At 36.4% G+C, this 19036-nt stretch overlaps 1 protein-coding gene and 1 pseudogene across 1 annotated transcript; one reads left to right on the forward strand and one right to left on the reverse strand.

Annotated features, from left to right (window-relative positions):
- Nucleotides 1–7816, forward strand: part of LOC109087865 — a 10670-nt pseudogene extending 2854 nt beyond the window's left edge.
- A 102-nt stretch (nucleotides 7817–7918) lies between these two features.
- Nucleotides 7919–18856, reverse strand: LOC109109900 (mucosa-associated lymphoid tissue lymphoma translocation protein 1-like). Its single transcript, XM_042724714.1, is given in 18 exon segments — nucleotides 7919–9598; nucleotides 9724–9849; nucleotides 10621–10778; nucleotides 11354–11503; nucleotides 11756–11882; nucleotides 11982–12057; nucleotides 12146–12323; nucleotides 13590–13793; nucleotides 13884–13907; nucleotides 13994–14017; nucleotides 14614–14688; nucleotides 15662–15761; nucleotides 16088–16266; nucleotides 16368–16515; nucleotides 16602–16723; nucleotides 17395–17561; nucleotides 17649–17865; nucleotides 18719–18856. Coding segments are annotated over 17 exon segments (2466 nt in total). The 5' UTR covers nucleotides 17798–17865; nucleotides 18719–18856; the 3' UTR covers nucleotides 7919–9139.
- Between the last annotated feature and the right edge of the window lie 180 nt (nucleotides 18857–19036).

Genomic DNA, 19036 nt, shown 5'->3' on the forward strand with positions numbered 1-19036 from the left:
ACCATGATGCTGTGCTGTTTTCTGAGAACACTGTTATAACAGTTCTGGACTGCTGCTTACTTTACTGTTCATTTTCTACTTCTGTTCTGTGTGCTTTTCTCATCTCCTGTACATTGCCTGCTTCTTTGGAAATAAAGGATGGAGAGAGATGCAGAATATGCCACACGAAAGGCAGAAAGGGCTTGTTTGAGGACTTGTTTAAGAGAAAAATATCGACTTCCAAAGGTGAGAGTCCCAGGAGCAGATAAACAAATCTCTTTCAGTAATTTAATTATTCCTGTCCCTGACTGACTGTGTTTAAGCAGCGCATGAATAGCATGAGATTGCAGAGATGGTCAAGCTATCAAGTGTGTGAAGGCTGCAGTGCAGATTGTGGCAGGAGATTAAGGCATAATATAGTAAACTCCCTAAAGTGAGCTTTAACAGCACTGCTGTAGAGCTTTCAAACTGTGGGATTCAGTAGCAGTTTCATGTGGATGAAGAGAGAAGTTTAACTCCATAGGGAAAATGTATAAAAATGAAAATAGAATTATGAATTTTCCATGTCTAGAAGTCACATATTTATTATTAGGTTACCTCTAGGATACATATAAGAAAATATCTTGATTTTATAGTTGGTTTAGCTTCTTTTACATCTTTTGTCTAATTTTAAATTAAATGTGAGTAATTCTGTGCCCCCTTTAGAAGTTTGCTAAGGCCCCCTAGTGGCCCTAGCCCTGGCCCCCTGGTTGTGAACCATAGTTATATAAAATCTAGTCACAGTAATGCAAATTAAATTAATGTAGTGCACACTTAAGGTTTTTTTTTTTTTTTATCAAATTTTTATTGATTTTTTCCTTTAGGGAAAAACATACAGACATGCTTCACAGAAATAGAATATAAATGTATATATACATCCATTTACATACATGTCTATACATAAGCATATATAATGAAGCATAATTAACATAAAAAAATAAAAATAAAAAAAAAAAATAACAAAAAGATAAATAATAAAAATAAAAAAAAATAAAATTAAAAAAAATAAATAAAATCCCATGTGGAACCCACCCGCCCCTTGGATCCCGATCCCCATATCTCACTCGCAGATTAAATCTAAAGCCCACGGGGAGTGGTCAGCAAAGAGTGCCAAGCCTCTATTGCTGACTCTTTGGCACCGTGGACTCTAGCTATTGACAACTCCAAGTAAACAATATCCAAATACATTAAAAGCCAAGCTCGAAAGCAGAGTGAGTGTGGAGGTTTCCAGCGTGTGGCAAGTAGTTTTTTTAGCAGCTGTAAGTCCAGCCAACAATGCCCTTCTCTTGTCCAGTGTCAATCCCAACTTTGACAAATCATTCAAAATAAGTGTAGCAGGCGTACAAGGCAGTCTAATCTTAAACAACTTAGAGAGGTTAAAGGCAATCATCTTCCAAAATTCAGCCACTGGGGAACATTCCCAGAACATGTGAAAGTAACTGCCAATCACTTTAGCAGAACAGAAAGTACAAGTAGGATCGTCAATAACCTTCATTAAATGAAGCTTCCTAGGGGCAAAATAAACCCTATGTACAAAATTATAATGAATTTGCTGGTGATCAGGGTTTCTGGATGATAAACCTATATTGATCCACACTTTATCCCAATCAAATGCGGGTGACAAATCTGGAACATCTCTCCTCCACACTGTGTCCAACGCCAGAGGTCTATAAGCATATCGCAGCAAGAGCCAGTAGAGTCTTGATACAAAACCCCTAGTGCTCCCGACAGAGTAAAACAATTTTCGAATTGGATGTGATGTGAGCGGAGCTTGTAAGGGGGCACCGTTGCTTTTTAGAGTCAATCTCAACTGCAAATAAAAGAAAAAGGAGGTACGTGGTATACCATGCTTGATGCAAATATTTTGAAAAGTAAGTAACCCCGCCTCCCCATAAATATCCCCAAGTGTACAAATGTTTTTTTTTATTTTTTCCAATCAGGAAATCGAATAGTACAACCGCCAATCAACAATCTCTCATTGTTAAATATTGGAAAGTGTGGGTCCCAAATAGAAAAACAACCAGCCAATTTCTCCACCCTCCTCCATACCAAAAGTAAATATGAAATCATAGGACCAAATTTCAAAAACGGCATTGATGGGGGGAGATTTTTGCATACAAAATATTAGTAAAAGAATATGGAGCTATCATCCGTTCCTCTAAAGTTCGCCAAGAGACTTGAGCATCAGGGTGAAACCAGGATAGAAGAGGTCTAAGTGTGAAGGCCCACTCATAGAACTTAAAATTTGGGAGAGACAGGCCACCAGCCTGCCTTTCTCGCTGCATGGTGGTGAGCTTAATACGAGGTCGTTTGCCATGCCACAGAAATTTACTTATTGCTGAGTGCAATTTGCCCCAATATTTAGGGGGTGGGGGGGGAAGGGGGAGCATTGAGCTGACAAAATTGATTCTGGGCAGAATATTCATTTTAATTATGGCTACCCTGCCACGGAGCGAATTTGGAAGGTTAGACCACCTGTCCAGATCCGCCACCACTTTGTTAAGTGTTTTAGAAAAATTGTTTTTAATAATTGTCTGTATGGAGGAATAGATATCTATCCCCAGATAAGTGAAGTTATTAGTAACTGGAATAGATGCAGGGATGGGAGTATTGCACATTGCCTGATTTAAAGGTAGTAAAGCTGATTTCTGCCAGTTAATTTTGAAGCCAGAAAGCTTGCCATAAAGATTGAAGGTAGACAAAATATGTGGGATACATTGCACTGTGTTATTTATATACAATAAAATTATCATCAGCATAAAGTGAAACATGGTGGTGTGTACCTCTAATGGAAATTGGAGAGATTGTGGGAGAACCACGGATAGCTTGTGCCAGTGGCTCAAGAGAAAGGGCGAATAACAGAGGGCTAAGAGGACATCCTTGTCTTGATCCTCTCAAGACAGCAAATGGGGAGGAGCTAATTTTGCCCGTAAGTACTACAGCTGTTGGGTTTTTATACAGGACCTTAATCATATTAATAAACGGCAAACCAACCCCCATAACCTTTAGCACTGCCCACAGAAATGGCCACTCCAGGCGGTCAAAGGCCTTCATTGCATCTAGTGAAAGGACAGCAGCAGGGGAATTTAAATCTTGAGCATCATGTATAATGTGTAATAGTCTTCTAACATTATCTGTAGCAAGTCTAGACTTTATAAACCCAGTTTGATCACTATGTACCAGTTCTGTCATATGGCCTTGAAGCCGACGGGCCAGTAATTTTGCGTAAATCTTTAAATCTGCATTTAAAAGCGAAAGAGGCCTGTAGCTGGCGCAATCAGCTGGATCCTTTCCTTTTTTAAGAAGCAGTGAAATTAATGCAGAATTAACATCCCTAGAAAAATGATCCCTCTCTAACAGAATATAAAATCATCTCCAGTAAAAGCGGGCCAATCTGGGGCCAAAAAGTAAGATAAAATTCGGGTGGTATTCCGTCTGGACCTGGTGATCTACCTTTACGCATGTCCCTAGCAGCTGTCTCGCACTCCTGTAATGTGATTGGTTGATCTAATTTTATGGCGTCATCATTACTGAGATGAGATAGTTTAACATCTTTCAGGAAATTATTGCAGACATCTTTATCAAAATTATTTTCCGAATTATATAACTCCTGATAGAAGGAGGCGAAAACAGCATTTACTTTCTTTGGGTCACATTGTATAGTGTTATTTTTGTCTTTAATGCAAAAGATATCAGCAAAGTGCTCATCCGTCCGAAGTTTCATTGCCAGTAAGCGACTGGGTTTTGAGGAGTTAAAATAATAAGTTTGTCTGGTTTTGTGCATGAGGAATTCTGAACGACGCCTCAGAAGAGAGTTAATCTCTTTTTTGATCAATTCCTTTTGTAGGGCTGTGTAATCATTAAAATTATGTTGCAGGGAAGCATCAAGGGACGTATATTTTAATTCTAAAGCTTCCAATTTAGCTGCATGAGCTTTGTTTTGTGTTGAGGCATATAAAGTGGTATTACTCCTTATAAAGCCTTTTACGGCCTCCCAAAGAATCCTTGGATCGAGAACAGAGCCAACATTAAAGTCCAAAAATTCACTAAAATTTGTTTCAAACTGAGCTTTGAAAGACTCATCTCGCAGTAAAGAAGTATTAAGACGCCATCTGGGGGCTTTAGTGGAAAATGGGCGAACCTTGACTGAACAACATATGGGTTTGTGATCAGACCAGGTCACCGGAATGTAATGCGCATTTTGAATATTTTGAAATAAATCTTTTGAGGCAAAGATAAAATCTAGTCTCGAAAAGGATTTATGTCTCCCTGAGTAAAAAGAATAGTCTTTTAAAGAAGGGTTTAACAAACGCCAGATATCGACCATGCCCGTTTCGGATGCCCAGTGGCGCAACGCCTCAGATGCAAGATGTTGGTCTTTAGTCTCGCTGCCGCCTGTTCTGTCCATGCTGCTGTCCCACACCGCATTGAAATCAGCCCCAAGAACTAAGTGAAATCCTGTAAGATCAAGCAAGGATTTAGTTAATAGATGGAAAAAGGTACGATCAAATACATTAGGGGCATAAGCAGAAATAAGTGCAATGTTTTTCCCATCCATACAGATCTTTGCTATAGCTATCCGACCTGCATCATCTGCCCAAGAGTCAATCATATCAAATTTTAGTTTACGTTTACGCAATACCATTACCCCTTTAGATTTTGTTGCTGCAGATGAAGTTGAAATAGAATGATAAAACTTATTGGCTAATCGACCCACATCTTTGCCCAATAAATGTGATTCCTGAATCATAGCAAAGTCTATATTTTTCTTACGAAAAAATTCTAGTACAGTGGTTCTTTTGTGCGGAACGTTCAGACCCCTGGCGTTGACTGAAATAAGGTTAAGAGCTGTCATATGCTAGAAGGCTTTGTGAAAAACAAAGAAAGAGGAAAAAAAAAAGAAAGAGTTGTCCCAACAACAGCACGAGAGAGAACCGGATCCATAAAAGAGAAACACCCAAAAAAAAAAAAAAAAAAAAAAAAAAAAAAAAAAAAAAAAACCGAAGAGGAAGGTGAGGAAGCTGAAACTGTCGAACCTTCCTGAAAATCCACAACTGGATAACTAACTCAGAGAACTTTCTGACCACTCAAGTGCGGCAGCAGCGCCACCCATCAGCAAACAACTGAACAGCAGTAGTGTGAACACATTAAAGACATCCGCCATCTAACAGCGGTGCTATATCGTTAACAGACACGAAATCCACAGACCCCCTACCCAACATAACCTGCACACATGACTTATAACTCGGGCAGACAAAGAAGGAGAGAGAGAAAAAAAAAAAAAAAAAAAAAAAAAAAAAAAAAAAAATACTGTTACCAATATGCCCAGTCTACAAATTGTGATAAAGAATACCACTGCAAAAATAATATTAAAGGCAATAAATGAATAAAGTGGGAGACATGCAGTGAAGTATATTATAGATAGTGATGCGGGACAAACATCAAAAATAGTTAATATTAATAATAAAAAATAATAAAATAAAATAAAAACTCCAGCTTTATAAAATTCGGAATGCTAGTTTAAATGAACATCAGAGGAAAAACAGGAAAAACGGACATATAATGTATATAATCTTGCCCGAATCAGTCTTAAGGTTTCAAAAGAATAAAAAAATATATGTAGGCCTATATGTAACAAATAAAAATAAAATAAAAAATAAAGAACGGGGAGGAATATCACCGCTAACGTTAATGGCCGGGGATAAGAATGATTGTTCTGTTTAACATTTTAGAGGTGTTTTGATGCATATCAAGGCCTTCTTATGATCTTCAAAACGATGCTTAACTCCACCCGGCGTTGTAAATGAAAGCACTGCAGGATAGCCGATGCCAAACGGGATTTTGGCTGAGTGAAGCAGGCGTTTACACTCCAGGAAGGAATGTCTTCGCTCCTGCGTGGCCTTCGAGAAATCTTGATAGAAGCTTATCTTGTTGTTCTGCCAACGGACATCCCCGATTTCTCTAGCGAGTTGTCTCACCCGTTCCTTCTGTTGAAACCTCAAGAACCGCACGATAAATGGCCTTGGAGGGGCACCGGGCTTGGCAGGTAGAAACGACCGGTGAGCACGCTCCAGATCTAAGCCCCCTTGAAATTCAGCATGAAGGACTTCGGGGAGAGTGGCCTTCAAAAACGATACAGCATCTTTATCCTCCACACGTTCCGGAAACCCATAAATGCGTAGATTAACTCGCCTGTCCCGATCCTCGTATTCAGTTAGTTTGGCGTTCAATTTTTCAACCTCCAAAGCAGAAGCCGGGGGGGCGACGCTGCGCTGCTTCTCCGCCTCCTCTAACATATCGAGACGCACCTCCGCGCTATTTATCCTGGTTAGCATGTCGGCCAGCTTACCCTCCATCGCCTCAACTGCTCTTCTCGTTTCTGTGACGTCCTTGCGAATATCTGCAAAGTGTTTAGCTTGCTCATCTGATAGTTTTTGAAGAAGCTCGTGAATTTTAGCAGTCGAGATGGACTCATCCGCATCTTCACGTGCTGGGGATACAGGAGAGGCGTAGGCAGCTTTTGAGCTAGCGGTAGCCCTAGCACTTTGCTGATGTTGAGACGCATTTTCGTTTTTCCGGGGATTTGGCATATCGAAAGTGGTTGACGCTTATTAAGGCAACTTGCGGGGGAAAAAAACAATGCAATAAACTGCGGATGCCTATATATTCACACAAAATGTTATCTCGTGGCGCCGCAGCCCTCAACCTAATCAGCCATCTTGCTCGGCGTCATCACGTGACCCCCCACACTTAAGGTTAGTATAGAAATAAATAAACTAACATTAAAATAACATTTTGCAAAGCTCTAACCATACATTCGGGATATGAAGTGTTAGATCAGATTTTTTTTTCTGAAATAAATGTTGATTTTATAATGAGTTTATCATCATTAATAATAATAATCACAGAGACAACTGAACTTATTAATAAATAAACTTACACAAGGCCTTCATTAAGTTGAAAATGATGAATTATTCTATTCTCTGATGACATAAAATTCTCTTTAAAGAAACTATTAATTATATCTACATAAAATACATAGAATTAATAATGAGAAAATTAACTTAAATCATAAAACGTTCAGGTATTTTTTTTATATTCAACCTATTTACATTTCCTTTATTTCAAAGAATGCTTTCTTATTGTTATTTCATTTAATGTATTATTTTTTATTTTATTACTTTAATTGTTCCTAATCAAACTGGCTTGCTAAACTACTGTAAGTAAAGAAGTCTCACAGGTATGGCCAGTATCTGTACAAAGTAAACAAAAAATAATAATAATAATAAAAAAAAATGCATGCCCTAATCAACACTTTAATCATTTTAAAATGAAAACAAGTAAGTGTCAAATCAGTATCTTGAGAGACAATGTGACTAAGTAGTTTAAATATGTAAAATCAGCTCATGCTCTGTTTTATTTATAAAAGTTATGCTTGAGGCATGTCTGCAAACTATGGTTTCTGGGTATGTAATTCTTAAATACAGTATATGAGCAAAGAAGTGCTATTCGATTTCTCTGGTTTGATTGACATGTTGTTTGTTGTTCTCAGAGTGAACAGGATGAGATTATGATCCAGCAGGCCGGAGATGACATTGACTTACAGTACCAGAAGAACTGATCAAGATGGTGGATGGAGAGGCGCCACAGGAAGAGGAAAAGGAGTCCATCATGGGTCAGATGCAGAACCTTCAGAACATGGATGTGGGGCAGCTCAAAGAAAAGCCTCAGGCCACATTTGTGGAGATGAAATCCAAGGCTGAGGAGAAGTGCACTCTTATGTAATGTGTAGAGGAAGTCAAAGTGATCTAGTTGCCTAACATCTCGATGACACGAATTTGCTTATGCAGTAAAACTATTAAGTTTCCATTTCTGAGAAATATTGATCACAAGAGATGAATGTCATTGCTCAGACATTTATTCTGAGTTCTTTTATTTGGTTTCTTGTTATTCTTTTTAATCAACTACTTGTTTTTATTTGGTTTCTTTTTTATATTTTTTTTATGAAATTTTGACTGACCTTCTCATTGAGTAACCTTAAATTACAAAGTCAGAGTTATGACCAATATCTACATGCTAAAAGATAACCATGACATTTGATTCATGCACTTTTTTGTTTAAAAATAAAGACTATTTTTCTAAATATGTTTTGAGATGTAATAAGGTGACAGGATTTTTTACATAAATTATAATTTTAAATTACTATATACTTACAGTAACATTGCTACAGTATTTTCTTTATGCTAAAATATTTTGAAGGTGCCGTAATAAGTTAGTCACATGAAAGTAAAGACTGAAAACTGATAGAGATGAGACAATCACTTGAGATCATACATTTTTGCATTACAATCACCACCAAATGCAAATGCTAAAGAATGTGATCGATGTATGAAAGAATTCATTTTAGTTGATTTATAGAGTGGTCGTTAATCGATAGACAACAAATTAACATGGAAATATTATGTTGGCGCTGATAGCCGAACACCATCATATAACGCTGTTGCACTACAGTGTCCCAACTTCAAATCCAGACTCGAGGACCTTTCCCAATCCCACTACCCATCAGCTCTGATCTGTCCAATCAAAATAAAGGCAAAAATGCCAAAAAAATAAAATCTTTGAAAAATGACACCCTTTACCTTTAATATACTAACACCACAGTCTTTAAAGGACTTTACTTTTTCTCATCATTTATTCATTCTAATGCCGTCCTGGATCTATATGACTTTTTTGACAACTTTTAAGACTTTTTGACAAAGCCGATGCTTTAAAAAGCAAACACAGCAGTAATCCATACGACCCCAGTTGTTGAATCAACACAAGTATATGAGAAAAACACTAATATTTACTAACTTTTTTAACTACAAACCATTGCTTCCATAACTGGGGTCACGTGGATTGCCATCAAGTTCATTTTGTGCGGTTTTGAATTTTTGAAATGCTAACTTTGGTGATCCCACACACTTCTATCATATTGACTCACAGAGATGGATTTTTCTAAATCATCCGTGTTCATTGATTGAAAGTCAGTCATATACATCTAGGATGGCTAAATGACGAGAGAATTTTCATTTTTATGTGGAGTATCTCTTTAATCATTGGTTTACCAGTGTGTACTCCCTCAGGGATGGTTATAGAGTTGCAAACTATTCATGAACTCATTCTGCATGTCGTCAATGTCATCAGTGGTCTCAATGGGAATACTTGGTGGGTTCAGGAAGGGTGAGCATGGCATATTCTCATATTGATATGTATGGTCAACGTACATTCGAAAGTCCCCATAACCCCCTACAGCTCCGTGGAGGGGCTCACAGACGTTGAGGTAGGGGTTGGTGTGCTGCTGGGGGAAGCAGGGGCCCTGGCTGTGGAAGCGGCGGTCAGACGCGGGACTGTGGCTGGGGCTGGTCGAGGGGCTGTGTGGCATGGGACACGTCAGCTGACAGCTGTTCTTCCTGGTGGGACGGTTGAGATCCAGTCTGGCAGTGAGGGGCTTGCCGATGTTAACGTCCATGTTCCACTGGACCAGGTCGTCTAGGGAGTTAAACAGGACTTGTAGGCAGACAGTGAAAGCTAGTTCCTCCTGTAAATCAGGAAGAAAGGAATAGAAGGAAAAATAGGTATCAGGGTAGTTTTGAATTATATATGTATTGTACATCAGATCTAGATCTAGCTAAAGACATATTGTCAGTCAGTCTTGAGCTGTACCTTGAGTTTCTGCAGTGAGCTGAGTCTGGTGTAGAGGCAGTGCTGAGGAAGACTCCCTGAAAGTAGGAAGCTTCCTGTTTCCTCCAGAGTTTCTTTATTCATCAGCTTAGGGTCCACATCCAGATCCTTCAAAGTCAGGTAATAGGAAAAACATTATTTATAGCAAACATATGTTAGGAAACACATTTCATGTTTTATATATAGATAATATAGGCATTATGGAATATTGACAAGAATGCTATTAGTCCAATTCTTTAAAAAAAACAAAAACAAAAAAAAAACAGATTAGTTTATTCTGTGTAGCTAAATAATTAAACTGATTAGTATTTTACATTGACTTCTGCAAATATACACTACCGTTCAAAAGTTAGGATTTTTAAATATTTTTGAAAGAAGTCTCTTATGGTCACCAAGGCTGCATTTATTTGCTCACAATATACAGTAAAAACTGTTATATTATAAAATATTATTACAATTGACAATAACTTTTTTTTTTTTAATAAAAGTTTACTATTTTTATTTTATTTTAATGCATTTTTCTGTGATGGCAAAGCTAAATTTTCAGCAGTCATTACTTCAGTCTTCAGAAATCACTCATATATATATATGCGTATTTGCTGATCACAAAACATTTTTTATTATAATTAGTTGTGCTGTTTTCAACATTGTTATATTTTTGTGGAAAATGTGATACATTCTTTGATGAATAGAGAGTTCAATGGAACAGTATTTTTAAATAGAAATTTTATGTAACAAATATTATTGCTTTTGATCTATTTAATGTGCCATTGCAGAATTAATAGATTTTTTTTTTATTGGACCCTGCATTTTTTAATGGTATAGTGATTAAGAATAATTGCAGTTTCTTTCTCCAAAATAAAAACAAAGACCACTAACCAAAGGGAGGTTAGTTATGTGTGCCTGACAAGACAGCATCTCTTCTGACTTTTTCACAATGCTGGTGTAGATGACCAGCACATTGGAAAACTCAGCAGCAAAGTCCATTTTTATCTGAACTCCACATTCAAAGTCCAGAATTTTACTCTCCGGCAGTTCTGGGTTGAAACACAAATGCAAAAGTTTGACAAATGCTGAGAAAAACTACATTTACAGTACTAAAGTATTTCACTCATCAAAAACTATCATCTGTTAATATCATCAGATGAGATGATAGGAATCATCTCATGTCATGACCAAATGAGATGAAATGAAAATATTTTTCTGATCAAGGTTTTTTTTTTTTTTTTTTTTTGGTATTGTCAACAATGATGGAAATTAGGAAAAATATGCTTCATGATAATAATTCAATGATTTCATTTAAAACACTGTTGATGAAAATATGGTGAGGAAGAAATAACTATATATATATATATATATATATATGGTTGTTATAAATACAATTGCTACTTAATTTAATAATGTTTTAATAATATATCAAATTAGATACATTATGAAATAATACTATATAAATATAATATTTTCATTACTAGTAATCACGAAAATTTTTATTTTTAATAACAAAACTTTTTTGTATACATTTCATTTTGACCAAAAAATAAATAAATAAGTGAACCTATTGTATATGGTTATTCAAATGAGCTGCAGAATATTTTGGAGTAGCTGACATTACCATGTGCTTTAGACCAGAGCAGGTTGTGTGCCTCGGCGGCATCTGAGCAGTCGCCGGGGCGGATGGGATCGGTGAGGGACCGTCTCTCTGACAGGCTGCTGCGGATCTCTAAAGCCTGCTTACCCTTTGTGGGGTCAAACTGACCCATATCTACAAACAATCAGAACTGTAGTTTAATTGACAAGACATGAAACCAAACATGAGTAGATGAAATATAATTTTATTTATTTTAATATTTAAAATTAATCTTTGAAGTAGTAATCAAAGTGCAAAATAAGTAAGTACTGATAGTAGTACACGTTTCAAATCAGTTAATCATTTGTTTGAGCTTAATGGACCTGCATTTAACTTATAAATGCCGTAACGCTTCATTTAACTTTAACATGCTCAAGGTTCCCTCACCTTCAGCCACTCTGTCTAGCAAAACAGTTATCTTCTCATCCTCTAGGAGGCGCTCCTTCAGGAATTTAACAAAGACTCCATTGGTGAATCCACTTGAACTCAGTTCAAAAGCCTCAGCATCTTGGCACTTCACAAACATAATACATCTCAACATAACTGGTCAGATAGTAAACAAAATGTACTTCAGCATGTTATTTCTGGATGAAAAAGAAAGACACGCAGTAACTCACGTGGCATATCCAAACACAATATTGGCTGTAACTTTGAGCACAACATTTGGTGTGGCATCGTCATGTAAATTTCTGAAGCAATAAATTATGTTAAATAAATGATGATGACCAATGTATGAATTACCAATGCAAATATGATATAAAACCACAAAATGCACACCTTGTCCTGCACATGTCGAGGAGGAAGACATTGAGTCCAGTCTCCTTCTCCTGCATCAGTTTCAGAATGCTCTGAACACAGAGACAGTTGCCTGAACGGTATGGATTTGGGGCATCAACAGGCACCATGAAGCTGTTCCCAAAGTTCTCATAACCATGTCCAGCATAATACAACAATCCTAAAGGGAGGAGCAATTGTCAAAGAGTCATTTCAATTAAAAAAAAAATTAAATTCTTACAACATTTACTTACTCTCATTTAATTCCAAACCTGTATGACTTTCTTCTGGTGAGCAATAAATAATTTACAGAGTGTTATTGTCTGTTATTTTCCACACAATGAAAGTGGATAGTGAATCACACTTTCAACCTCCAAAAAGAACCAAAAAGTACCATAAAAGAAGCTCAGTTTGACACATTTACTATATTACATAAGTCATATGATAGCTTTGCATGAAGCATTAACCAAACATTTACCAAAACCAAAAGCTTTCTCTTGGCTGAAGATGTCAATTTGAACCTGTGTACATATCGGGCATGCGACGGTATCAAATTTACGTATCACAATGAGTGCTGAAACATTTATCACAGTATACGGTATTACATTAAATTACAAAAACAGGCTGAAAAGATAAACAAACTTCAGTGTTTTTCTATTAAAAACAAGTTCAATAAGTTAAAAAAAAGAACTTGAACCTAAACATTTAAAAACGTTTAAATAAAACATTGCATAATAAATATGTATAGAGTAAACAAATGTTTCAAACTGATTAAAGTGCAAAAGAACACAACTATAAAGAACAGAAACCAATTGTAACCAAAATTATTCAAAATAAATATTAAATATTTAAATAAATATTAAGCATTTTCATTTTAGCTCGTCCGCTATCTTTGCCCAGACCAATACGAAAAGCTGAACAAATTTTTATGTACACAATGCTCATCTGCATTCGAAAAATCTACACAATAATAAGGATGATCTAAAATCAGATAATAAGGTGTATAGGTGAATATCCCTGGTCACTGTATACTTCTGTTATATGGAAATGAGAAGCATGATCTCCTTTTGTGCTCAATAGAAGACACCAACTTAAACAGGTTTGGAATGACACAAGGGTGAGTAAATGGTGAGAAAATAACTAATACTTTTCTAATCACATCTCAAGTCAATGTTTAACCTGGTACGCTCTTAAAAATAAAGATGAAGAACCTCCATGGAACCTTTCCATCACACAAAATGATCTTTAAAGTGGAAAAGGGTTCTTGAATTAAAAAAAAAAAAAAAAATTGTTCACTGAAAGTTTGGAGAACTAAAGATTTAACATATTGTAAGATGACTCAAACATTTATATACTTTATATAAAATCATGTTTGTTTACTCTTTCAAGGCACTTACAATGTTTATAGGAGACTACAGCAGCATAACCTAAATAGAAGTCACAGTACCATACACTCCCTTATGAAGCAGGGACAAGAACTCCTCCACAGCGTTCCTCATCTCTGACTCTGTTAGATCCAGCAGAGACACCACTTTAAAGTTGAGTTGCCGCAGCAGATTGGTGAGGTCGTACACGTCAACCATGGGTGCTTTCAGCTGTGGGTGGTTTCGATATGTGAGGTTACCAATCAGAAGAGCCACTTTGTCTGTAGCTAAAGGAAGAAAAACATTCAGTGTGAAAAATTAGACTCTCGTTTGTATTCAGGTTACGTTAATTCATAATAATTATTTGGTCTACTCACCATAAGGTTTCTCAAGACTGTAATCTGATGGGAAAAAAAGTCATAATCATTCACTGTCTCAATAAAAGTCAGAAGTGTTCAAGACTAAATGTGATGGGAACACAACTTACCCCTATAAATAGTCAAAAAATCATCTATAAAAGAGAAATATATTAAGTTTTTAGAGGAACATGATTATGACAGTAATGAAGAGAAAAGAATGCTAATAGATCACAAACGGAAACCATTTTTCAAGACCAAAAACCTATTTTTGAGGTATGATAACTAACCCCATCCTGCCACAGTGAACCCCTACCACCACATTTTGTTCTCAAACTGCATACTTTACAACTGGAATGGAAATGTTCTCATTTTTGCAACAGTCATGCAGATCAGATCTATCAAAGAGTCTTCCTCCACCTCAATCAGTGAAGCAGGCAAGAGAAGAGAGTAGCTGAAAAATGTTTAAAGGTGCTCCGGACTCAAAACAAGCTCAGCTGCGGCATGCTGTCAGTTATCACAGAAAATCATGTTGACCTAAATGAATTCACATTATTTGTGGTAATCAAATGCATCCCACATATACTTGTTTTAAACCTGGAACATTCATTAGTTTTTACAGCATGCATTAAGCGGTGTGAAAGTATGATTATTTAGTACGACATGAAGTAGATTCAGATTCCCCAAAGGGGTCCACAAAGGTCAAAAGTCTGTAGATGTTAGAAGAGTGCCACTACATCTGAGATAATACCTTCAGAGCACTCCATTGCTCCTGAAATTTCATGAGATATTCTTGGCTCTTTCATTTCAGAATGGCAAGGATTTTCTTGAGGAAGAATAAAGGGTTGGACCACAAAATGAGTAAATACAGATAAAAAAGAATTTTACTTTTTAGTTACATCAAGCTCACACTTTCTTTGGTAAACTGACCAATAACACTATATGTTATCGGCAAGTCCACTAGAAAGAATTACATCGCCTTACAGATCATTGTAGTTGGATAGGAAATATTTGACATTGCAAAGACCATTTCTAGGCATCTGAACTATATTGTCCTGCAGTTATGTATGTTAGATTTATACTGTAAAAACTAAAGGCTAGAATACACTAACCAACTTTTGCACAGATTTGCAGTCTGAATGCAGTCAGCACTAGTTTCCAAAAGTAGCAGCCAGTATGCATACTGTATACTGGGCTCTATACAAATATGATTTCATACAACAAAGATATTAGACATTTGATATTTTAAGCCAACTTTTATAGCACATATTGTTTTCATTTGACATGCGTCTTCTAGCAATGAGGAACATGTTTCTGCATTTCCGAACAACCTGAATGTCTGGTAGTGTGTGATGCAAAGTTGATTAGTGAAGGATGACCAGTTTTTCTCTGTAACCATTTGCAAAGTCAGCAAGTGTATGACACATAGTGTTTTAAAATCTTCAAAGTCGTGTAATGTATTCCAGCCTTAAATTGAAAATTCACCCAAAAATGAAAATTCTTTCATCGTTTACTCTCCCTCAAGTTGTTCCAAACCTGTATGAGTTTCTTTCTTCTACTGTACGCAAAAGAAGATTTTGACCAAAAAGTTGCTGGTCCTGATTTCCAAAATATGGAGAAAAGAAAAAACTATGGGGACCAGCAACTAACTTGAGGGTGGGTAAATCAGGGTTTTTTTAAAAAAAAAAAACAGAATTTACATTTTTGGGTGAACTGTGCCTTTAAGTCACTACTGTTCAGATTTGATCAGAAAACATCTAACCAAAGAATACATATAAAACAAAAGACATGATGCATACCTATAACAACAACATCCACTTCATTGCTCCATGTTCGTTCATTACTGCAGAAGATCTCACAGCGAAATCTTCCCTGGTGCTCTGGCAACAAATTCTTGACCTAATTTAAACAAAAAATATAATAATTCAATCACTCTCACTACATTGTTAAATATGTAGATTTTCTGACAGTTGAAAATAATACAAAGATATTGGAGTACATTTTACAAGAAACTATAATTTCAGTCTTTCCACTTCATAATTTCATGTTTAATTCAATGTATTACTTGTCAGTTCTTTGTAATTATTTGTGAAACTTGCTAGCATATTCTGAGTTGTTTCTTTTCCAGTGTTTCTTCATCCAAGCTGTCTCAGAAATTAAATGTTATCTAACTAAGTGAACAATAGTGAATTTATCCAAAATGTGTCATCTGTTGGTCCTCTTACAGTGTACTTCCTCTTAGTGGCTTTTTTGATCGGCACTCCGTTTCTGTACCATTGATATTGTGGTAGAGGTCTTCCAATAGCTCCACACTCCAGATAGAGTAAATCTCCCACCAGCAGCCTTTGGGGTTGAGGCTGGATCAGCACCCTTGGCCTGCCCTCTGAAGCCAGAGACACTAATCCTGAACAAAAAGCATCAAGTTTGATATCAGTGGCATATCATGTCTATCAAGACAATTCAACCAAATTTCTTACTTGTCTTTGCTGATCAGAAATGACTTACCATATCTTGGTGGAACATCGAGGACATCTACTTGGGCCCAGTGACTGAACTCATACGCGTTTCCACAGTTCACCCGACAGATGTAAAACCCTGCATCTTTGAGCCGGACTGGACTGAACACCAGGTCTGGGGAGGAGCTGTTATGTACCTGAAGGGTTGCCTTAGTTATGTAATTCATGTGAATGTCTGACAGTTAATTATGTTGCTTGCTTGCAATATTATACATCTACACACCTCTTCCGTTTTCTTAAACCATTTGAATTGCACATGTGAAGCACCAACAGCATAACAGCTGAGACGAAGGTTGTGTCCAGCAATGACAGCCACCGACTGCGGCTGGACGAGGATTTGAATTCCTGTGAGATCAATTCGGAAAACAGTAACTGAAACTGACCTATGAATGCAAATAAATCACTTAAGACTATATATCTGCACATAATCTATGCCAGAAATTTCAGCAGAATTTGAATGCACGTCATTTGAAAGTTGCGTGTGACAGTAATGCTTTCAGTTACAAAAAAAAGAGTTTAAGTAAGTAAAGGTGCAGTAATACAGTATTTACTGTTGTTCTACTAGCAGGCAAAAAATCAGCAATCAGGAATTTTGTGTAAAACATTTACATGCAGAATTCGCAAAAAGTACAAACTGGTCACACAAACTCGCCACTCTGACTAGCAGAAACCTGGCTGGTTTTAAAGTGATTTTTTTGTGAGCTGTGCACATTAATATGTTAATATTGATAACCGCACATATTTTCATATTAACACATTTTAGCATTTTTAAATCCATTACACAGAATTCATATTTTCTATGACAACTGGTACAGGAAAAAATTTGCACATTTTGCATTAGGCCTAAGAGAAATATCACTTCTTCAAGCCTGTGTCACAGTCATGTTTCAATTTTGCTTTCACGTTTGTGAATAAATATTTAGTACAGAGCATATACAAAATCAACATTAGATAATGTGATGCACTGTTGAAACATACATGCTTTCTGTACCATGTTTACACTGAGGCTGTTGTACCTGGAGGTTTCAGACACTGCAGGGCATCCGTATGACCCATGATCTGTAGAAACTCCACCAGTTCACCCACCAAACATCCTTGATCTCCAATGAGTTTGAGCAGACTGCGGGAAGGACTTCCATCCACCTCCAAGGCCTTCAGAGAACACATGTCCATATCATCCAGACTGTGCATGAGTGGAAGGAGACAGAATGTAAAAGACTGAGTTTATTAGTATATATTACATTAAAAGGAAGAGAGAAAAAGTTATTACCTCACTTTGAATCGCTTGTCACTTTTCACAATCTCCCCCAGTTTTCGCCATCCCTTATTGTTGGCCTTGTCAAGAGACTCACAGAGCCTCTTCAACACAGATTCTTTCAAGAAATTTATGTTCAAAGAGTTGTCATTCAAATCCGACATGACTGAGGAAAACGGCTGGTACACAGCTGTGACTGATTGAGCTCAGATTTAAATGTTCAGTAAAGCACCTGCAAAATGTGTCACATTAAAAAAGAGGTAAAAAATAAATAATAATAATAAACATGCCACTTTTTAAAAATTTAATTAATGCCACAACGACTATGAAATTAACTGCATTTTTTTTTTCAGAAACCCTGATTGTGATTAACTAATATTTAGCCTTAAAAATTTATATTCAAAATGTTCAAATACACACAAGGTAAAATTGTATGACAGTCCCCCTCAAAAAAAAAAAAAAAAAAAAAAAAAAAAAAAAAAAAAACGTTTGCTCCAGCTTAAGTATTTAAAGGGTCAGGTAAATGAAAATAGCTCCTTAAATGTAAAAGCCACTCAAAAACTAAATTCTGTCATGATTTACTCACCTTCATGTTGTTCCAAACCTGAATGACTTTATGTTTTACGTGGAATTCAAATTAATGAGACGACAGAATGACAGCACAAGTCATGAATATTTTCTGTCACTGTATGGAAAATTTGCAATGGAAGACTGAGAATGTCATTCTTCCTAATATGTTATTTTATATTCCACAGAAAGTCAAACAGTTTTGAAACGACAAGAAGACACATAAATGAAGGAAGCATTATCAGTTCTGGTGAACTACCTTCAAGACACTCGATAGTTTCACTTCTTACAGTTTTTGTCAACCACCGAATATGTGTTATGTGTTATACTTTAGGCTATATGATGAATTTAAACTAAGTAGAAAGGCCATTCATTCCCGATTTTTATTTTCGAATGCAGATACTCATCTGTTCGAATTTCTAAATGTAAACAAACAGACAAGAAATTAAAAACCGGTCAGAATTCACCACGAACAATAAGGCAATATCAGGTAGAGTGTAAACACTGAGCGCACATACCACAGACGGATCAGATGTTGACATGTATCCCATTATTAAGCAATACATTAATTCTTCGCTACACTGGCTGATGTGGGGAAATCCAACTTTCAAAACATACGTACGTGTGTGTGTGTGTGTGTATGTGCATCACTTCCTGATGTCTAACAAAGAGGAAGGTGCTCATCCCTCTCTTGAGCAGCTCATCTAGTTCTTAAACGGAAGTATGTTCTTGTAGTCAAATCATTATATATATATATATATATATATATATATATATATATATATAAGAACTAATTTCTTAAACTTGCTTAAGAACTAATTTCTTAAACTTGCTTA

The sequence above is a fragment of the Cyprinus carpio genome, chromosome B5 (genome assembly GCF_018340385.1).
Source record: "Cyprinus carpio isolate SPL01 chromosome B5, ASM1834038v1, whole genome shotgun sequence".
In the NCBI taxonomy this organism is placed as follows: domain Eukaryota; kingdom Metazoa; phylum Chordata; class Actinopteri; order Cypriniformes; family Cyprinidae; genus Cyprinus; species Cyprinus carpio.